This window comes from Aythya fuligula, chromosome 14 (genome assembly GCF_009819795.1).
Source record: "Aythya fuligula isolate bAytFul2 chromosome 14, bAytFul2.pri, whole genome shotgun sequence".
NCBI classification, from domain to species: domain Eukaryota; kingdom Metazoa; phylum Chordata; class Aves; order Anseriformes; family Anatidae; genus Aythya; species Aythya fuligula.
Window position 1 is genome coordinate 8,175,001 of NC_045572.1, and position 23,371 is coordinate 8,198,371.

Here is a 23,371-nt window from a genome sequence, read left to right on the forward strand (position 1 = left end):
ACACTCTCCAACACTTTCATGTCCTTTTTATACTGTGGTGCCCAGAACTGCACACAGTACTCGAGGTGAGGCCGCACCAGTGCAGAGTAGAGCGGGACAATCACCTCCCTTGACCTACTAGCGATGCCGTGCTTGATGCACCCCAGGACACGATTGGCCCTCCTGGCTGCCAGGGCACACTGCTGGCTCATATTCAACTTGCTGTCTACCACGACCCCCAGATCCCTCTATTCTAGGCTGCTAGAAAAAAAGCAAAAGGGGAAGTATAACATGCTTCATACTGCATCATGGCTTTCCAAAACAATCTACTGGTAAAAAATATTCTACATTGACAAAATATTGTCTATTAACAACCCTTTGTGAGAAATAGCAAGACACCAACAGCATGGTGTCAATAGCATCACCCACTACAACTAAGCAACATCACAAATGGAGAGCAGACTTCAGAGCTGAACCCTGCCACAGAAAGCATCTTTCACAAAAACACCAGGAGAAAAGTGTCCACGTGCTAAATCTACACAAGAGGAAAATTAACTTCACCACCTCATTACAGACAATAACCCAAAATAGTACCAGGCATACACGGCCACAAGTAGAATAAGTAAAACAGGCACCAACAGTGCTCACCTGCCCCCCATCCCATTTCTAAAAGTGTTTGTGAATGTGTAAGGCACCAATGTCATAGTATCATCAGCATCTGACAGTACAATGACTTTCCAGCATCACGCATGAAGTGAAGATGTCACACCTGACCCCCTCGACAACATCTTGACCAAAAAAACACGACAAAAAACAAATTCATCAGCAAGTGTTCAGGTGTTCCAACGACACCAGAGGGTTCCAGAAGAGCCCTGTCCCGACAGCAGGAGGGGGGCTCCGAGCACAACAGCCGTTGGCAGGACCCGTGCTGGGCCCCAGACTCATGTCCTACTGCTGTTCACACTAGCAGCTCGAGCATCTGACAAACACCGAGATGCCGTGGACCCGGGGGCTGCACCCGGCTGCCACAACCGATTAAGAGGGGGCGGCCAGGAAATGGGGTGGAGAAGGAAAGGGAGGAGAAGATGGCAAGATTAAAGAGCAAGGACACAGGCAATGAAGAGGGAGAAGATGACGGGGAGGAAGAGGGCAAGATTAAAGAGCTTCAGAATAAGGTCAGGTCCCATTCAGTGCCATTGCCACATTCACCTCTGCCAGATGACACACTTTCCCTTCCCAACACAATGCTCACTCCTACTTTCACACACCCTTCCCAGCAATGACAGATCTGAAACCTGAAAAACCCTGCCAATGGCCCCATATGCACAGGGACCATCTTGAAGATACACTGGAAGAACATCAAAACAGGCCAGTGTGCCTCCTTCAAAAAGAGATGGAATGACAGCTAACGTCAATGGGTATTGACTTCATTCTGAGAGATGACAACCCTGTTGGGGAAGGAGTGAGATACAATCATGGCATCAGTGTCAGACGGTGCAAGAGCTTTGCAGCATCCTGCATGGATAGAGGACTTCACAGCATCACTTATCTGAAAACATGAGGCCAAGACTGTTCTGCTTTTCCAGCTACACAAGGTGTTTCCTGAATGGCCCTGAAGAAAACACAGCACAACAACAGTAGTTCCGGCATTCAGCTACTTAAAGGGCTTTCAATAGTGCCTGCTGCAAAGTAACCACCAGACCAACTCTTCCTGGACTACAGTCCTTCAAATGTCTCAAACAGAAATGTTACACACCAGTAACCAACAGGATTTGCAGAGACCATGTTGTGATGAAAATCCAAGTAAAATTACTTCCACAACAACATCGTTTCAATGACCAAAGTGCCATGAAATATCATCAGAAAACAAAACACAAGAAGTGGGAAAAAAGAAAAAAAACAAAACACAACAAGGGGCAACCTACCGTGCCTGAGGAGTACGGGGAGAGCGAAGGTCCCTTCTCGGCAGAACCGTTTTCTGCCGCGGGGCCGGGCGGCGGCGGGCAGTTGGGGCTGAAAACCATCAGGTCGCTCTTGCCCGCGCCGTCCGCCACGCACAGGCTCCGGCTCTGGCGCTGCGAGTACGACCAGCTGCCCACCTCGCTGGCGCACACCAGCGTCGCCGGCCCGGGCCCCGCCAGCACGGCCGCCCGCGGCGCCCAGCGCGACGCCCCGTACAGCACCACCGCCAGCAGGAACAGGCTCGACACCGCGCAGATGGCCACCACCAGCCACACGTTCGTCGCCGCCGCCGCGCCGCCCTCCGCGCCCGCCGCCGGCCGCAGCCCCGCCCCCGACGACGACGCCCCCGCCCCCGCCGCCGCCGCCGCCGCCGACAGCGCCGCCTCGGCGCCCTCCACCAGCGACACGCTCAGCGTGGCCGTGGCCGAGCGCGACGGCTCCCCGTGGTCCCGCACCACGATCAGCAGCCTCTGCCGCGGGCCGTCCGCCTCCTCCAGCGCCCGCGCCGTGCTCACCTCGCCGCTGTACAGCCCCACGCGGAACGGGCCCTTGCCCCGCGGCTCCCACAGCTCGTAGCGCAGCCACGCGTTGTAGCCCGAGTCCGCGTCCACCGCGCGGATCTTCGCCACCACCTGCCCCGCCGGCGCCCCCCACGCCGCCCACGCCCACAGCGACCCCGGCGCCGACGCCGACGCCTCGCCCGCAGCCCAGGGCCCCGGCCCGCCGCCGGCAGGCGGGAGCAGCGCCGGCGCGTTGTCGTTCTCGTCCACCACGAACAGCTGCACCGTGGCGTTGCCGCACAGCGGCGGCTCGCCCGCGTCCACCGCACGCACCTCGAACTGCAGCACCTGCAGCTCCTCGTAGTCCAGGGGCCGCAGCGCCCACAGCCGCCCGCTCTCCGCGTCCACCGACACGTAGCTCGACGCCGGACGCCACCCCGACCCCGCGCCCGACCCCGCGCCCGCGCCCGCGCCGCCCTCCGCCACCGAGTAGCTCACGCGCCCGTTGCCCGCCTCGTCCGGGTCCCGCGCCCACAGCCGCGCCAGCTCCGCGCCCGCCGCGTTGTTCTCCCGCGCCAGCACCGTGTACACGGCCTGCGCGAACGCCGGCGCGTTGTCGTTCACGTCCGACACCGGCACCCGCAGCCCGCGGCTGGCGCGCAGCGGCGGCGCCCCGCCGTCCTCCGCCCGCACCTCCACCTCGTACTCCGACACCCGCTCCCGGTCCAGCGCCTCCCGCAGCACCAGCGAGTACGAGCCCGCGAACGTCGCCACCAGCCCGAACGGCGCCGGCGGCCACACCGCGCAGCGCACCCGCCCGTTCGCCCCCGAGTCCCGGTCCGACACGCTCAGCAGCGCCACCACCGTCCCCACCGACGCGTCCTCGGGCACCGGCACCGACAGCGACGTCACCCACACCTCGGGCGCGTTGTCGTTCACGTCCAGCACCTCCACCACCACCTCGCAGTGACCCGACAGCGAAGGCGTCCCCTTATCTTGCGCTTCGATTTGCAACTCGTATAAGCGCACTTCTTCAAAGTCCAGGGGGCCCCGCAGACGGATCTCCCCCGTCTGTGGATCAATGCTGAAGACATCTCTCTTGGCAGCAGGAACTGAACTGAAAATGCTGAAGGAGAACTCCTGATTAATTCCCTCGTCCGGGTCTGTGGCGCCCACCCGCGCCACCAACGTCCCCTCAGCTGTGCTTTCCAGTACCTGCACTTTATAGACCGACTGGTTGAACTGGGGCGCGTTGTCGTTCGCATCCAGCACCGACACCAACAGCTCCACCGTGCCCGTCAGCGACGGCCTGCCCCCGTCACTCGCCGTCAGCACCAGACGGTGTTCGGCCAACGACTCGCGGTCCAGACCTTTCGTCAGCACCAGGAACAGCGACTTTCTATCATCTGCAGATTTCATATCCAAAGCGAAGTGCTCGCTGGGGCTGAGGGTATAGGAGAGCTGCGCGTTGACTCCGATGTCCGCATCCGACGCGCCCTCCAGCGGGAAGCGGGATCCCGGCATCGTATTAAATTCCACGATGCTGAGGTTTTTGGTGGCGGCGGGGAAGAGCGGCGCATTGTCGTTGATGTCGGTGACCTCCACCTCCACGTGGAAGACGCGCAGCGGCCGCTCCAGCAGCACCTCCAGGCGCAGGGCGCAGGGCGCGCTCTTCCCGCACAGCTCCTCCCGGTCCAGCCGCGAGCTCACCACCAGCGCCCCGCTCGCCCCGCTCACCTCCACGCTCGCCCGCCGGCCCTGCGCCACCAGCCGCAGCCGCCGCGCCTCCGCCTCGCCCGCCTCCAGGCCCAGGTCCTGCGCCAGCCGCCCCACCACCGTGCCGCCCTTGGCTTCCTCCGGCACCGAGTAGCGCACCTGCCCGCCGCCCAGCGCCCAGGCCGCCTGCAGCACCAGCACCCGCACCACGGCCCGCACGCACACCACCATGGCCGCCGCCGCCGCCGCCCGCGCCCCGCACGGCTCCCAACGCCGCCGCCGCCGCTCTCCTGCCCGCCCCGCGCCGCTCCCCCCGCGCGCACAGCCGCCCTTCCCGCCGCCCCGGGGCGGAGCCGCCCTCCCGCCGCTCCCGCCGCTCCCGCGCCGTTCCTGAGCCTGCAGCGACACCGTGTGCTCCGACGCCTCTTTCACTTCTTTCCTTCTTTCTGAACCTTATTTTCTTCTTCATATATCTTCATTCTTTTTCTCTGTTCCTTCGTTATCCGTATTTTTTTTTCATTCGATTTCTTCTTCCTTTTTACTTCCTATGTTACTTCGTTTTTTCTTTTACTTCCTTTCAGTCTTTCAGTTCCTTCTTTTATTCTTACAACTTCTTCCTGGTTTTCTTCTTTCCTTCACTCCTTCTATCCATCTGTTTCTCTTCCTCTCCTCTTTAATATTCACGTTTCCCTTCCCTGCATTAACCTTCTTAACCTTTCCCTTTGCCTCCTTGACCTATTTTCTTCTTCCTTCACTTTTTTTTTTTTTTTTTCCTGCTTTATCAAAACGCGGTCCAAATGTCTGCATCACCATCAAGCACAGACATGACCTCAGTCAAGCTCTCTTCATCTTCCTCACAGCGTTCCATTCAGCTCTGTATAGTGTCCCTCAGCACTCACAAGGATGACATCCCCTCGGGAATTACTCCTCGAGAGAACTCGCTCTACTCCTCTCAGTAGGCTACTGCAGAGCAGGATGCCCACTGCAAGCAGGTTCCAAGGACTCAGTTCAGGTGAGTCTTTCATTCAGTAGCTCAGATCCATCATAACCCAGCATGCAAATCCTCCAAGAAGGGGAAAAAGCATGAAGCAAATGCAGATCTCCCACACAACCACACACTCCAAGGAAGACTCTTTGGTGCAGCTCACTTGCCAACCGCAAGCCAAACGGTGAGCTCTTGCTTAGCTTTTCAGGTACACATCCACTGCCAGAACATTCCAGCAGCAAGAACCTCAGGACACAGAGCAATTACTCCCACCAGAAACATCTCCCCCATAACAAGAGCCAACCATCACAAAACACAGCAACTCCATGAAGGTAACACCACTGCTTTTTCACTGAAACAAAATACCTCAACCAGCAACACATGCCCCCAGAGAAAAGCGGAAGTATTCCTCCTCTACATGTCTTTCCTGACACCTGCTCACACTGAGCTGGGAAGCAATAGGAAAGGAACGAGATCAAGCAACAGGACTCTGCTGCTCCAAACCTGAAGACATTACCCAGGCTACTTTCTGTCCATCCAACATAAACATATTGCAGTTAAATAGCAGGAACTCATGCATTGCCCTCTTGAACATATCTTCTCGGAGTACGAGTCACTTACCTGTAAGATCAGTGCTTACTTGTTTAGAAAAAGAAGCATTTCCATGAGAAGAGAATGGCCTATAAAGCACAATTTCTTTAAACGTTATCACAGATTTCTGGGGAAAGTGGATGGAAAAATTTCCTTCAGCTATGTGACACCTTCGAAGTCATTGGACACCATGCACTGCTTCCAATTCACACGCTCATGTTTTGGAATGAGCCGTATTACAAGAGATGCACCATCTTGACCAAGGCCAACTATGCAAGTGCACAGACTGAGGAAGTCAAATGCACAAAATACACACCCCATCATGTCTCCTTAGAAATGTCCTCTATTTCTGATACCAGGCAGACACCAGGGGAAGGGACTCTTGCACACGGGAGAAACTGTTCTCCCCATTGGTACCCATGTATTCACCAGAAGGCTCCAAGACTACAGGTGTTTCCCAGGCAATGTTCAGTCCATCCAAACAAATGAGAACACAACTGAAAAGCAGAAAATACATACTTTTGTCTCTCAAAAACATATTCTTTGCAGGTGAATGAGTGACCTGCAGCATCAGTGATTACTTGCTCAGGAGAACGAACAGATTATAGGATGGGGAACTGGTTTAAAAGAGACATTCTCATTTAAAGTTATCAGTGTATTTCTAGGGAAGCTGGGCTGAACAGAAATAAACAAGGAAGCTTTCATGCAGGAGAGAAGAAAACCAAAGGATCTCATTCCAATTCATCAAAACAGAACCTTCGCCAACATCATAAACATGCGAGGGCACTTCTTCCCCTCCTCCCCACTTCTTGGCCAGTACCACACTCCAGCTTCCACCAAGCATCACCATTTCACACGCACAAGGCTCATTTATCACTCAACACCATCCTGCCCACTGCCAAATTCCCGCCCACATTCCATGCCGCTTCCAAAATCACTGCCACAACACCTAGACGATGCTCCATCCCACCAACACAATCCAGCTCCAAACCCAACTCTGAGCATCACCCTCTGCAGAGCCTTGCTTTCTCCCACCACTGCCAGGATCTTCCCCCCCTGCATAAATGACATTCACAACGATTAACACTGGCTCAGCAATCTCACATGGAAATGGTGAAAGCAGGCCTGATGGACATTTACACAGCTTCTGCTAGAGCAGCCACTCCTCATGCTCAGGAACACAGGAGTCAAAGGCCATCTGACATTCTACTGCAAAAGTTGGCCTATGGTACAGAACAGTGAGATGAAGAAAAACCAAGTGGGCAAACAAAAACAAAACTCTACGTAGCGCCTAGGAAGGCCCTAGAACACCAGGCCAGGGATAGACACAAATTGCCTTCCTTGGAGACACACAGACCTTCACAGGATGAGGCCCTCACCAGCCTCATCTAACTGCAGTGTTCATCCTGCTCTCAGCAAGGAAACCACGGACGTCCATGTGCCACCTTCAACACGAAGTGCCTTAAGATCCTATCACATGGGAAGCAAGAGGCAGACTTGAAAGCCAATGACATTCTCTCAACGACAACCTCCACTCTGAACAGTGCAGAAGCCAGCACCCACACTCACAGACAACTGTCCAAGTGTCTCTTCTCTGGCAGTTCAGACTCAGCAGACTATATCTCATCCATTATTGCCAACAGATTTCCAATATGAGAGAGGAACAATAGCAGAATGGTGAGTGGGACATTTTCGTTACAGGAGAGAAGAAAACCAGAGGATCCGATCCCACTTCATTGGACCACAAGGTCTGGACAACACTGAGAATACAAACAGCACTTCTTCCTGTCCCTCCCAACAATAAGAGCAGAGGGAATATCTTGGGGAACTTCCGACACTTCAGGAAGAATTATCAGTCGTGGGAAAAGCTCCTCCCTGAGCAACAATACTCCACGTTCAGACAGCCATGATTAAAAGCACCAATGACAGATGTGTTCACAAGCAGGAATGCCACAAGAACAACGGGGAGTGAGGACATGCAGAACTTGACTGCACAGGGCCCTCAGGAAGCTCATCGTTCTTCACACATGGCCTTGACATCCCCATTTGCTTCCTTTGAGGCCACACAGGTCCCATCCTACATAAACCATGCTGCCATGCTCTCAGCTTACTCGAGCTTCATCCGTATGCAGGAAGAGAATCCCCAGAGAAAACATCAGCCAAAGCCTCCAAACACACAAGAGCAACTCAGTTGTGTGGCAGCATGAATAACACACTGCCTTTCATCCTCAGAAAGAGATCACAGATGAATTTCTGGGAATTCAGAGAGGTTCCTAGCTGAGGAGCACAGTGTGCCAGGCCTCTTCTCCATGTCGTCTAATGGCATATTCTGTCCTGCACCCCGGGAAATCAGATCTCCAGGAGAGTATTTCCAAACCAGGAGCTGAGGAGCTCTTAGATGCATGCCAGCACAGATGGAAAGCTTCAAAAAACAGCATTAGGGAATTACCACTCCACCCACCAAATAACAAACATTAAAACCATTTTAACTAAAAAGGTTTCAAGTATGAACTGAATGAGAAAGAATAATGCCTACAGGACCACCACCACTTTTCATATCATCCACTCCTTCAGGAATCGCAGGTGGAAATGCTGTACACAAGTAAGAAACAGGATTTTGGGAGCCCATGTTGTGAAAGCACTAAGCACAATCTGCACTGATTTTATTCTACCAGAAAAAAAAAAAAAAAAAAAATCAAAAACTGAACAGCTAGCCTCCATAAGAAGTTCCAAACCAGGAACTGAAGAGATCAACATATTTACGACAGTTAAAAAAGAACATCGTAAGGGGATTACACACAACAATTCCATAAAAAGGAACAGCAATGCAGTGGAAGTAGAATGAGTAGAACACCAAAGGTGTTCTCCCATCTCCCAGTCCATTGCAAGACTTGTGTGAAAAGTACGAAGACTCCAACACCGCTGTCTCATGAGCATCAGACAACCCACCAACTGCACCCAGTTGCAATGAGCATGAGCTGGGCACAGGGAAACCATCCGATCATATTTACCAGCATTCCCAGGACACAGGACAGGCCAGTCACCACGGAACGCATATAACTGGCACAGTCAGAGCCTCTAAAGCTGTCCTCAAACAAAACACTTTGCCAGATGCAAAAAAATTGGTTCTCTGTTGCTTTGTTTATTGCTCTGTCCTCATGCTCTGCTCTTCTACCTCTCTATTGCAAACTACACAAATAGCATGCTCAAAATGGGATAAATATTATATGATTTTTGCTGCATCTTCCCTTTTAACAATGAGTTTCTGGAAGTAAACAGAGTGGAAAAGTTTATCTAGCTTCATGGAGCATGGGAAAAGACAGGGGAAACTGGCATGCCTTGCTGAGAGCAGAGACAAGGTGATCGCAAGCAAATGCAGATCTACACAGAATCCATGTAACAGCAGGATATGGAAGGACTCAAAATGCCTTCCTTTCACATATTCTGACCTGCACAAGACAAGGCCCTCTACAACATCATCTAACTCAACTTCAGCCCTCCACACAAAACACATCCCTGTGTCAAGGGAAATCACCCATTCCACTTCCTGGTCCACTTCTCTGCAATGAGTGATTTTTTTTCCATCTCGTTCAACACAACTCAGATGAGAGAGAGAGATTCACAACTATGCAGTGAAAATTCTCACAAGGCATATACCTCAATTGATATTCTGGACATTTCAATACCACATACAATTCTCAACATAGGCAAGACTTTCAAATCGTGTCTCTTGGAGGCTGGCAAATGGCCCTGCCCAGGAACACTCTGAGACCATTTTGCCTACGCATTCACTTTAGGCACCCATGATCCCCCATTCTCGAATGTGTGTTTTCAACACAAGTAGGCACCTCTTCTTCTCTTATGCCATGCAATGCAGACTATTGATTTCCTTTTCCCTGAGGCAGTGGGACTTCCCCCCCAGAGGTCACGGTTCACTTCAGAATAAGGCCAGGTCCCATTCAGTGCCATTGCCACGTTCACCTCTTCCAGGTGACACACTTTCCCTTCCCAACACAATGCTCACTCCAACTTTCACACACCCTTCCCAGCAATGACAGATCTGAAACCTGAAAAACCCTGCCAATGGTCCCATATGCACAGAGACCATCTTGCAGATTCACAGGACGAACATTAAAACAGGCCAGTGTGCCTCCTTCAAAAAGAGATGGAATGACAGCTAACGTCAATGGGTATTGACTTCATTCTGAGAGATGACAACCCTGTTGGGGAAGGAGTGAGAGACAAACATCATGGCATCGGTGTCAGACGGTGCAAGAGCTTTGCAGCATCCTGCATGGATAGAGGACTTCACAGCATCACTTATTCGAAAACATGAGGCCAAGACTGTTCCGCTTTTCCAGCTACACAAAGTGTTTCCTAAATGGCCCTGAAGAAAACAACATAACAACAGTAGGCCCAGCAGTCAGCTACTTAAAGGGCTTGCAATAGTGCCTGCTGCACAGTCACAACCAGACCATGTCTTCCTGGACTGCAGTCCTTATTCAGAAACAGTAACATTCAGAAATGTTACACATCAGTAAACAACAAGATTGGCAGAGACCATGTTGTGATGAAAATCCAAGTAAAATTACTTCCACATCCACATCGTTTCAATGACCTACGTGCCATGAAATATCATCGGAAAACAAAAGAACTGGTAAAGAAAAATAAATAAATGAATAAAAATGAAAAACAAGGGGCAACCTACCGTGCCTGAGGAGTACGGGGAGAGCGAAGGTCCCTTCTCGGCAGAACCGTTTTCTGCCGCGGGGCCGGGCGGCGGCGGGGCAGTTGGGGCTGAAAACCATCAGGTCGCTCTTGCCCGCGCCGTCCGCCACGCACAGGCTCCGGCTCTGGCGCTGCGAGTACGACCAGCTGCCCACCTCGCTGGCGCACACCAGCGTCGCCGGCCCGGGCCCCGCCAGCACGGCCGCCCGCGGCGCCCAGCGCGACGCCCCGTACAGCACCACCGCCAGCAGGAACAGGCTCGGACACCGCGCAGATGGCCACCACCAGCCACACGTTCGTCGCCGCCGCCGCGCCGCCCTCCGCGCCCGCCGCCGGCCGCAGCCCCGCCCCCGACGACGACGCCCCCGCCCCCGCCGCCGCCGCCGCCGCCGACAGCGCCGCCTCGGCGCCCTCCACCAGCGACACGCTCAGCGTGGCCGTGGCCGAGCGCGACGGCTCCCCGTGGTCCCGCACCACGATCAGCAGCCTCTGCCGCGGGCCGTCCGCCTCCTCCAGCGCCCGCGCCGTGCTCACCTCGCCGCTGTACAGCCCCACGCGGAACGGGCCCTTGCCCCGCGGCTCCCACAGCTCGTAGCGCAGCCACGCGTTGTAGCCCGAGTCCGCGTCCACCGCGCGGATCTTCGCCACCACCTGCCCCGCCGGCGCCCCCCACGCCGCCCACGCCCACAGCGACCCCGGCGCCGACGCCGACGCCGACGCCTCGCCCGCAGCCCAGGGCCCCGGCCCGCCGCCGGCAGGCGGGAGCAGCGCCGGCGCGTTGTCGTTCTCGTCCACCACGAACAGCTGCACCGTGGCGTTGCCGCACAGCGGCGGCTCGCCCGCGTCCACCGCACGCACCTCGAACTGCAGCACCTGCAGCTCCTCGTAGTCCAGGGGCCGCAGCGCCCACAGCCGCCCGCTCTCCGCGTCCACCGACACGTAGCTCGACGCCGGACGCCACCCCGACCCCGCGCCCGACCCCGCGCCCGCGCCGCCCTCCGCCACCGAGTAGCTCACGCGCCCGTTGCCCGCCTCGTCCGGGTCCCGCGCCCACAGCCGCGCCAGCTCCGCGCCCGCCGCGTTGTTCTCCCGCGCCAGCACCGTGTACACGGCCTGCGCGAACGCCGGCGCGTTGTCGTTCACGTCCGACACCGGCACCCGCAGCCCGCGGCTGGCGCGCAGCGGCGGCGCCCCGCCGTCCTCCGCCCGCACCTCCACCTCGTACTCCGACACCCGCTCCCGGTCCAGCGCCTCCCGCAGCACCAGCGAGTACGAGCCCGCGAACGTCGCCACCAGCCCGAACGGCGCCGGCGGCCACACCGCGCAGCGCACCCGCCCGTTCGCCCCCGAGTCCCGGTCCGACACGCTCAGCAGCGCCACCACCGTCCCCACCGACGCGTCCTCGGGCACCGGCACCGACAGCGACGTCACCCACACCTCGGGCGCGTTGTCGTTCACGTCCAGCACCTCCACCACCACCTTGCAGTGACCCGACAGCGGGGGCGTCCCCTTATCTTGCGCTTCGATTTGTAATTCATAAAATCGGACTTCTTCAAAGTCCAAAGGTCCGCGGAGACGGATCTCCCCCGACTGCACTTTTAATTCGAAGAGGTTTAATCCTCCGGATGGAAAGGTATTGCTTCTACTGAACATTATTTCACTGTTGATTCCCTCGTCCGGATCCGTGGCGCTCACCCGAGCCACCAACGTCCCCTCAGCTGCGCTTTCCAGTACCTGCACTTTATACACCGATTGGTTGAACCGGGGCGCGTTGTCGTTCGCATCCAGCACCGACACCAACAGCTCCACCGTGCCCGTCAGCGACGGCCTGCCCCCATCAGTCGCCGTCAGCACCAGACGGTGCTCGGGCATCGACTCGCGGTCCAGAGCTTTCGTCAGCACCAGGAACAGCGACTCTCGGTATTCGTCGCTCCGCTGTAAATCCAGAGCGAAGTGCTCGCTGGGGCTGAGGGTATAGGAGAGCTGCGCGTTGGCTCCGATGTCCGCATCCGACGCGCCCTCCAGCGGGAAACGGGATCCAGGCAACGTCGTAAATTCCGCGATGCTGAGGTTTTTGGTGGCGGCGGGGAAGATCGGGGCATTGTCGTTGATGTCGGTGACCTCCACCTCCACGTGGAAGACGCGCAGCGGCCGCTCCAGCAGCACCTCCAGGCGCAGGGCGCAGGGCGCGCTCTTCCCGCACAGCTCCTCCCGGTCCAGCCGCGAGCTCACCACCAGCGCCCCGCTCGCCCCGCTCACCTCCACGCTCGCCCGCCGGCCCTGCGCCACCAGCCGCAGCCGCCGCGCCTCCGCCTCGCCCGCCTCCAGGCCCAGGTCCTGCGCCAGCCGCCCCACCACCGTGCCGCCCTTGGCTTCCTCCGGCACCGAGTAGCGCACCTGCCCGCCGCCCAGCGCCCAGGCCGCCTGCAGCACCAGCACCCGCACCACGGCCCGCACGCACACCACCATGGCCGCCGCCGCCGCCCGCGCCCCGCACGGCTCCCAACGCCGCCGCCGCCGCTCTCCTGCCCGCCCCGCGCCGCTCCCCCCGCGCGCACAGCCGCCCTTCCCGCCGCCCCGGGGCGGAGCCGCCCTCCCGCCGCTCCCGCGCCGTTCCTGAGCCTGCAGCGACACCGTGTGCTCCGACGCCTCACTCGCGCCCGCCGCCGACAGCACGCCAGCGACACCGACACCGCCACTCGCGGGACACACCACGGCCACGCCCACGGCGCCGACACCGACACCGAGCCCAGCACAGCCCGAGACAGCAGCGACAACCAGGGGGCAACAGTCCCGCAGCGCCGCGCTCCACACGCCGCTCCCCGCACACAGACCGGCTCCTCCCAGCCCTTGCTTGCTTCCTTTCCCGTCTTTCTCCTCCTTTGCTTCTCCTCCATTCTCTCTCTCGCTTGCTTTCCTGCTTGCTTCTTGTTTGCCTGCTTTCTTCTCCATGCATACTTCTTTCCTTCTTTCTCCCTTTTTCTTCTTCCACTTCTTTCCTTCTCTCACTTTTTTCCTTCTTTCACTTTCTTCCTTCATTCTCGCTATTACTTTTTTCACTTTGTTCCTTTTTTCTCTTCTTTCCTTCTTTCCGAACCTTATTTCCTTCTTCATATACCTTAATTCTTTCTCTCTGTTCCTTCATTATTCTCTTTTTTTTTTTCATTCAATTTCTTTTTCCTTTTTAATTCCTATGTTACTTCCTTTTTTCTTTTACTTCCTTTCAATCTTCCTTTCAGTTTAGAGCGGCGTGTGCGCTCCACACACTGCTCCCCGCACATCGACCGGCTGCCAGCCCTGCATGCATCACAACGACGGAGGCTCCTCCTTGATTCTTTTCTTGCTTGCTTGTTTCCTTCCTTTCTTTCTAGTCTCTCTCCTCCTTTGCTTCTCCTCCATTCTCTCTCTTGCTTGCTTTCCTGCTTCCTTCTACCTTACCTGCATTCTTCTCGACATCTTCTTTTCTTTCTTCAATTCTTTCCTTCTTTCTGCAACTTCGTTCCTTCTTGATATACCTTCGTTCTTTCTCTTTTCCATCGTTATTCTTTAGTTTATTTCTTAATTCGATTTCTTTTTCCTTTTTCTTTGTATGCTCCTTCCTTTTTTTCTTTTATTTTCTTTCAGTCTTTCAATTCCTTCTTTCAGTCTTACAACTTATTCCTGGTTTCTTTCTTTCTTTTACTCCTTCTATCCATTTGCTTCTCTTCCTCTCCTCTTTACTTCTCATATTTCCTTTCTTTATATTATATTTATATTATATTTATATTTATTTATATTATATAAAATACGCTTTCATATTTTCTTCTGAATGTCTTCTTTCCTACTTTCACTACTATCCATCTTTCACTTCTTTCCTCCTTCCGTCTTTGCTTCTTTGCTTCCTTCCTTTACGTATTTTCCTAAATTTCCTTCCTTTCGTTTCTTTCTTGCTTCCTTTCCTTCCTTCTATTCTCTTTCCTCTTTTGTTTCTCTTCCATTCTCACTCTTGGTTGCTTCTTGCTTGCCTACATTCTTCTCAATGTCTTCTTCCTTCTGTCATGCTTTCTCTCATGTTCTTTCTTCACTCTTTCTCTACCTCTCTTCCAATTCCTTCGTTCTTTCAGTGACGTCCTTCCTTTTTAACTATTTCATCCTTTCAGTTCCTTCTTTCCTTTTCTCTTACTTCTTTCAGTCACCCTACAGTACCTTCATGCTTCCTTTCTTTCCTTCACTCCTTCAATCTATCTGCTTCTCTTCCTCTCCTCTCCTCTTTACTTTTCCTTTTTTTCTTCCATTCTCAAAATGCTTTCCAAATGCCTGCATCACTCTTCCAATCAAACACAGACATGCTCTGAGGCAACACCTCTTCTTCCTCTTCCTCACCGCCTTCCATTCTGCTCCATACAGCATCCTTAGCACTCAGGAGGACCATGTTCCCCCAGGAATTTCTCTCATGAGCCACTGCACACCAGAGGACCTGGATGCCCACTGCAAACAGTTTCCAAGACCTCCATACAGCTCAGGTGAGTCTTTCACTCACTTTCACAAACTGCAGCCTTTCATGGCTGTCCTGGCACATGCTCACACTGTGATGGGAAGCAACAGGAAACGAACAAGATCAGGCAGCAGGGCTCTGATGCTCTAAAACTACAGCCATTACCCAGGATACGTTCCATCCACCCAACATGAACATACTGCAGTTAAATAGCAAAAATTGTGCATTGCTCTCTTGAAAGCATTTTATTTGGGCAGGAGCCACTTACCTTTATTAAAAAAAGAACTTCAATGACAGGACAATTGCTTATAAATAACCATTTCATCAAACGTTGTTACAGATTCCCGGGGAAGCTGGATGGAAAAAATTCCCTTCAGATGTGGGACACCTATGAAATCATTCGACACCACAAACTGCTCCTCTATACATGGTCACTTTTTCGAATGAGACGTATTACAACAGATGCACCATCTCCACTGGGGCCAAATATGCAAGTACAAAGACTGAGGGGAAGTCAAGTACACAACGAATACACCCACCCCATCATGTCTCCTTAGAAATTTCCTCTGTTTCTCACTCAACGAAGACACCATGGGAAGGGACACTTGCCAGTGGGAGAAACCCATTGGTACCAACATGCACATCACAAGGCTCCAAACCTACAGGCATTCCCCAGGCAATGTTCAGTCCACCTAACATAAAGGGAACACAACTGAACTGCAAAAAATAGACACCTGTCTGTCTCCCAAACATATTTTTTTGCAAATGAACAACTTACCAGCACCATCAGCACTTGCATGCGATTGAATGCTCAGAAAAAGTAACAGATTCATGGATGGATAATTGGTTTCAAAGAGAAATTTTCATTTCAAATCTTCAGTGATCTCTAGGGAAGCTGGCCTGAAGAGAAATCATCGAGCTTAGCAAAAGCTCCACAATCATGGGAGACTGTGATGTACTCCCTGACACACAGCTGTCACACAGGAAGCCATCATACAGGAGAGAAAAAAAAAGAAAAACACAACTAAGGATCCCATTCAAGCTCATTGAAACACAAGATTTGCCAACAGAGTAAACATGGAGAGCACTTCTTCCCCTCCTCCCCACTTCTTGGCAAAGGCCACACTACAACTTCCACCCAGCATCACCATTTCCCACAAACACGCTTATTTTCCTACTCAACACCATCCTGCCCATTGCCAAATGCTTACTCCTTCTCAAAAAGGAGATAAAAAAATCACTGCCACAACACCTGGATGTTGCTCCACCCCACCAACACAATCCAGCTCCAAATCCAACTCTGAGCATCACCTTCTGCACAGCCTCGACTTCTCTCACCACTTCCAGGATCTTCCCCCCCCCTGCACAAATGGCACTCTCAACAATTAACACTGGCTCAGCAATCTCACATGGAAATGGTAAAAGCAGGCCTGATGGACATTTACACAGCTTCTGCTGGAGCAGCCACTCCTCATGCTCAGGAACACAGGAGTCAAAGGCCAATTGACATTCTGCTGCAAAAGTTGGCCTATGGTACAGAACAGTGAGATGAAGAAAAACCAAGTGGGCAAACAAAAACAAAACTCTACGTAGAGTCTGGGAAGGCCCTAGAACACCGGGCCAGGGATTGACACAAATTGCCTTCCTTGGAGACACACAGACCTTCACAGGATGAGGCCCTCACCAGCCTCATCTAACTGCAGTGTTCTTCCCGCTCTCAGCAAGGAAACCACGGACGTCCATGTGCCACCTTCAACACGAGGTACCTTAAGATCCTATCACATGGGAAGCAAGAGGCAGACCTGAAAGCCAATGACATTCTCTCAACAACAACCTCCACTCTGAACAGTGCAGAAGCCAGCACCCACGCTCACAGACAACTGTCCAAGTGTCTCTTCTCTGGCAGTTCAGACTCAGCAGACTATATCTCATCCATTATTGCCAACAGATTTCCAATATGAGAGAGGAACAATAGCAGAATGGTGAGTGGGACATTTTCATTAGAGAAGAGAAGAAAACCAGAGGATCCAATCCCACTTCGTTGGACCACAAGGTCTGGACAACACTGAGAATACAAACATCACGTCTTCCTGTCCCTCCCAACAATACGAGCAGAGGGAATATCTTGGGGAACTTCCGACACTTCAGGAAGAATTATCAGTAGTGGGAAAAGCTCCTCCCTGAGCAACAGTACTCCACGTTCAGTCAGCCATGATTAAAAGCACCAATGACAGATGTGTTCACAAGCAGGAATGCCACAAGAACAACGGGGAGTGAGGACATGCAGAACTTGACTGCACAGGGCCCTCAGGAAGCTCATCGTTCTTCACAAATGGCCTTGACATCCCCATTTGCTTCCTTTGAGGCCACACAGGTCCCATCCTACATAAACTACTCTGCCATGCTCTCAGCTTACTCGAGCTTCATCCGTATGCAGGAAGAGAATCCCCAGAGAAAACATCAGCCAAAGCCTCCAAACACACAAGAGCAACTCAGTTGTGTGGCAGCATGAATAACACACTGCCTTTCATCCTCAGAAAGAGATCACAGATGAATTTCTGGGAATTCAGAGAGGTTCCTAGCTGAGGAGCACAGTGTGCCAGGCCTCTTCTCCATGTCGTCTAATGGCATATTCTGTCCTGCACCCCGGGAAATCAGATCTCCAGGAGAGTATTTCCAAACCAGGAGCTGAGGAGCTCTTAGATGCATGCCAGCACAGATGGAAAGCTTCAAAAAACAGCATTAGGGAATTACCACTCCACCCACCAAATAACAAACATTAAAACCATTTTAACTAAAAAGGTTTCAAGTATGAACTGAATGAGAAAGAATAATGCCTACAGGACCACCACCACTTTTCATATCATCCACTGCTTCAGCAATCTCAGGTGGAAATGCTGTACACAAGTAAGAAACAGGATGTTGGGAGCCCATGTTGTGAAAGCACTAAGCACAATCTGCACTGATTTTATTCTACCAGAAAAAAAAAAAATCAAAAACTGAACAGCTAGCCTCCATAAGAAGTTCCAAACCAGGAACTGAGGAAATCAACATATTTACGACAGTTAAAAAAAAAAAAAAACATCATAAGGGGATTACACACAACAATTCCATAAAAAGGAACAGCAATGCAGTGGAAGTAGAATGAGTAGAACACCAAAAGTGTTCTCCCATCTCCCATTCCATTACAAGGCTTGCGTGAAAAGTACGAAGACTCCAACACCGCTGTCTCATGAGCATCAGACAACCCACCAACTACACCCAGCTGCAATGAGCATGAGCTGGGCACAGGGAAACCATCCGATCACATTTACCAGCATTCCCAGGACACAGGACAGGCTGGTCACCACAGAATGCATATAACTGGCACAGTCAGATCCTCTGAAGCTGTCCTCAAACAAAACTCTTTGCCGGATGCAAAAAAAAACAGTTCTCTGTTGCTCTTTTTATTGCTCTGTCCTTATGCTCTGCTCTTCTACCTCTCTATTGCGAACTACACAAACAGCATGCTCAAAATGGGATAAATATATGTTATTTTTGCTGTATCTTCCCCTTTAACAATGACTTTCTGGCAGTAAACAGAGTGGAAAAGGTTATCGATCATCAAGGAGCATAGGAAAAGACAGGGGAAACCGGCTTGCCTTGCTGAGAGCAGAGGCATAGTGATCACGAGCAACTGCAGCTCTACACAGAAGCTAAGCAACAGCAGGATAGGGAAGGAGTCAAACTCACTTCCTCTGATATATTTTGACAAGCACAAGACAAGGCCCTCTGCAACATCATCTAGCTCAACATCAGACCTCCACCCAATGACGACAAATCCCTTTTTCAAGACAAATCACCCATTCCACTTCCTGGTCCATTTCTCTGCAATGAGTGATTTTTTTCCATCTTGTTCAACACAACCTAGAGGAGAGAGAGGGATTCACAACTAGGCAGTGAAAATTCTCACAAGGCATTTACCTCAAATGATATTCTGGGCATTTCAACACCACATACTATTCTCAACATAGGCAAGACCTTCAAATCGTGTCTCTTGGAGCCTGGGAAATGGCCCTGCGCAGGAACACTCTGAGACCATTTTGCCTCAGCATTCACTTTAAGCACCCTTGATTCCCCATTCTCAAATGTGTGTTTTCAACACAAGTAGACACCTCTTTTTCTTTTCTTATGGCATGCAATGCAGACTGTTGATTTCCTTTTCCCTGAGGCAGTGGGCCTTCCCCGCAAAGGTCACGGTTCACTTCAGAATAAGGCCAGGTCCCATTCAGTGCCATTGCCATATTCACCTCCGCCAGGTGACACACTTTCCCTTCCCAACACAATGCTCACTTCACCTTTCACACACCCTTCCCAGCAATGACAGATCTGAAACCTGAAAAACCCTGCCAATGGTCCCAGATGCACAGGGACCATCTTGCAGATTCATTTGCAGATTCACTGAAAGAACATCAAAACAGGCCAGTGTGCCACCTTCAAAAAGAGATGTAATGACAGCTAACGTCAATGGGTATTGACTTCATTCTGAGAGGTGACAACCCTGTTGGGGAAGGAGTGAGACGCAAACATCATGGCATCAGTGTCAGACAGTGCAATAGCTTTGCAGCATCCTGCACGGATAGAGAACTTCACAGCATCACTTATCCAAATACATGAGGCCAAGGCTGTTCTGCTTTTCCAGCTACACAAGGTGTTTCCTGAATGGCCCTGAAGAAAACACAGCACAACAACAGTAGTTCCGGCATTCAGCTACTTAAAGGGCTTTCAATAGTGCCTGCTGCAAAGTAACCACCAGACCAACTCTTCCTGGACTACAGTCCTTCAAATGTCTCAAACAGAAATGTTACACACCAGTAACCAACAGGATTTGCAGAGACCATGTTGTGATGAAAATCCAAGTAAAATTACTTCCACAACAACATCGTTTCAATGACCAAAGTGCCATGAAATATCATCAGAAAACAAAACACAAGAAGTGGGAAAAAAGAAAAAAAACAAAACACAACAAGGGGCAACCTACCGTGCCTGAGGAGTACGGGGAGAGCGAAGGTCCCTTCTCGGCAGAACCGTTTTCTGCCGCGGGGCCGGGCGGCGGCGGGCAGTTGGGGCTGAAAACCATCAGGTCGCTCTTGCCCGCGCCGTCCGCCACGCACAGGCTCCGGCTCTGGCGCTGCGAGTACGACCAGCTGCCCACCTCGCTGGCGCACACCAGCGTCGCCGGCCCGGGCCCCGCCAGCACGGCCGCCCGCGGCGCCCAGCGCGACGCCCCGTACAGCACCACCGCCAGCAGGAACAGGCTCGACACCGCGCAGATGGCCACCACCAGCCACACGTTCGTCGCCGCCGCCGCCGCCGCCGCCGCCGCGCCGCCCTCCGCGCCCGCCGCCGGCCGCAGCCCCGCCCCCGACGACGACGCCCCCGCCCCCGCCCCCGCCGCCGACAGCGCCGCCTCGGCGCCCTCCACCAGCGACACGCTCAGCGTGGCCGTGGCCGAGCGCGACGGCTCCCCGTGGTCCCGCACCACGATCAGCAGCCTCTGCCGCGGGCCGTCCGCCTCCTCCAGCGCCCGCGCCGTGCTCACCTCGCCGCTGTACAGCCCCACGCGGAACGGGCCCTTGCCCCGCGGCTCCCACAGCTCGTAGCGCAGCCACGCGTTGTAGCCCGAGTCCGCGTCCACCGCGCGGATCTTCGCCACCACCTGCCCCGCCGGCGCCCCCCACGCCGCCCACGCCCACAGCGACCCCGGCGCCGACGCCGACGCCGACGCCTCGCCCGCAGCCCAGGGCCCCGGCCCGCCGCCGGCAGGCGGGAGCAGCGCCGGCGCGTTGTCGTTCTCGTCCACCACGAACAGCTGCACCGTGGCGTTGCCGCACAGCGGCGGCTCGCCCGCGTCCACCGCACGCACCTCGAACTGCAGCACCTGCAGCTCCTCGTAGTCCAGGGGCCGCAGCGCCCACAGCCGCCCGCTCTCCGCGTCCACCGACACGTAGCTCGACGCCGGACGCCACCCCGACCCCGCGCCCGACCCCGCGCCCGACCCCGCGCCCGCGCCCGCGCCGCCCTCCGCCACCGAGTAGCTCACGCGCCCGTTGCCCGCCTCGTCCGGGTCCCGCGCCCACAGCCGCGCCAGCTCCGCGCCCGCCGCGTTGTTCTCCCGCGCCAGCACCGTGTACACGGCCTGCGCGAACGCCGGCGCGTTGTCGTTCACGTCCGACACCGGCACCCGCAGCCCGCGGCTGGCGCGCAGCGGCGGCGCCCCGCCGTCCTCCGCCCGCACCTCCACCTCGTACTCCGACACCCGCTCCCGGTCCAGCGCCTCCCGCAGCACCAGCGAGTACGAGCCCGCGAACGTCGCCACCAGCCCGAACGGCGCCGGCGGCCACACCGCGCAGCGCACCCGCCCGTTCGCCCCCGAGTCCCGGTCCGACACGCTCAGCAGCGCCACCACCGTCCCCACCGACGCGTCCTCGGGCACCGGCACCGACAGCGACGTCACCCACACCTCGGGCGCGTTGTCGTTCACGTCCAGCACCTCCACCACCACCTTGCAGTGACCGGACAGCGGGGGTGTCCCTTTGTCTTGCGCCTTCACGTGTAGCTCATATAAAGACACTGTCTCAAAATCCATCGAACTCGTTAGTCGAATTTCTCCGCTCTTTGCATCGATGCTAAAAATGCCAGAGGCAGTCGAAGGATTAGAGTTAGCAATCTGGTACATCAGTTCCTGATTCATTCCTTCGTCTGGGTCGGTGGCACCCACTCGCGCTACAAGTGTCCCTTCTGAGGCGTCTTCAGACAAACGCGCGTTGTACACGGACTGGTTGAATTGGGGCGCGTTGTCGTTCACATCCAGCACCGACACCAACAGCTCCGCCGTGCCCGTCAAAGCCGGCCTGCCCCCATCAATCGCCGTCAGCATCAGACGGTGCTCGGGCATCGACTCGCGGTCCAAACCTTTCCTCAATACAAGAAAAAGGGATTTAGTGCGCGAGTCGCTATTTTCTTCCTCTATTCCGAAGTGCTCGCTGGGGCTGAGGGTATAGGAGAGCTGTGCGTTGGCTCCAATATCTGCATCCGACGCGCCCTCCAGCGGGAAACGGGAACCGAGAGGCGAGTTTTCCGATAAATTGAGGTTTACCATAGCGGCGGGGAAGATGGGCGCATTGTCGTTGATGTCGGTGACCTCCACCTCCACGTGGAAGACGCGCAGCGGCCGCTCCAGCAGCACCTCCAGGCGCAGGGCGCAGGGCGCGCTCTTCCCGCACAGCTCCTCCCGGTCCAGCCGCGAGCTCACCACCAGCGCCCCGCTCGCCCCGCTCACCTCCACGCTCGCCCGCCGGCCCTGCGCCACCAGCCGCAGCCGCCGCGCCTCCGCCTCGCCCGCCTCCAGGCCCAGGTCCTGCGCCAGCCGCCCCACCACCGTGCCGCCCTTGGCTTCCTCCGGCACCGAGTAGCGCACCTGCCCGCCGCCCAGCGCCCAGGCCGCCTGCAGCACCAGCACCCGCACCACGGCCCGCACGCACACCACCATGGCCGCCGCCGCCGCCCGCGCCCCGCACGGCTCCCAACGCCGCCGCCGCCGCTCTCCTGCCCGCCCCGCGCCGCTCCCCCCGCGCGCACAGCCGCCCTTCCCGCCGCCCCGGGGCGGAGCCGCCCTCCCGCCGCTCCCGCGCCGTTCCTGAGCCTGCAGCGACACCGTGTGCTCCGACGCCTCACTCGCGCCCCTTTTCGACAGCACGCCAGCGACACCGACACCGACACCCCCGCCACTCGCGGGACACGCCACGCCCACGGCGCCAACACCGACACCCACCCCAGCACAGCCCGAGACACCAGCGACAACCAAAAAGCCGAAAGCCCCGCTGCGCCGCTCTCCACACGCCGCTCCCCGCACACCGACCGGCTCTTCCCAGCCCTTGCTTGCTTCCTTTCACATCTCTCTCCTCCTTTGTTTCCTCTCCATTCTCTCTCTCGCTTGCTTTTTTTGCTTGCCTAATTTCTTCTGAAAGTCTTCTTTCCTACTTTCACTACTATCCATCTTTCACTTCTTTCCTCCTTCTGTCTTTGATTCTTTGCTTCCTTCCTTTACGTATTTTCCAAAATTGCCTTCCTTTCATTTCTTTCTTGCTTCCTTTCCTTCCTTCTATTTCTCCTTCCTCCTTTGTTTCTCTTCCATTTTCAGTCTTGGTTGCTTCTTGTTTGCCTGCATTCTTCTTGACTTCTTCCGTCGTGCTTTCTCTCAGATTCTTTCTTCATTTGTACTCTACCTCTCTTCCAGTTCCTTCTTTCATCCTTTCAGTGCCTTCTTTCCTTTTCTCTTACTTCTTTTGAAGCTGGCGAGGGGTCTGGAGAACAAGTCCTACGGGGAGTGGCTGAGGAAGCTGTTTTTTTTCAGTCTGGAGAAAAGGAGGCTCCGGGGCAACCTTATCACTCTTT

At 54.8% G+C, this 23,371-nt stretch overlaps 2 protein-coding genes across 3 annotated transcripts in view; both read right to left on the reverse strand.

The window, feature by feature from the left end:
* Window positions 1-23,371, reverse strand: part of LOC116494859 (protocadherin alpha-2-like) — a 180,544-nt gene that overhangs the window by 146,271 nt on the left and 10,902 nt on the right. The window lies entirely within an intron of this gene.
* On the reverse strand, window positions 9,917-22,466 carry LOC116494944 (protocadherin alpha-2-like). The gene is made up of 3 exons (XM_032197104.1): window positions 19,952-22,466; window positions 10,407-10,437; window positions 9,917-10,052 (listed from the first exon to the last, which is right to left on the reverse strand). The coding sequence occupies exons 1-3, from the start codon at window positions 22,464-22,466 to the stop codon at window positions 9,917-9,919; spliced, it is 2,682 nt and encodes an 893-aa protein (XP_032052995.1).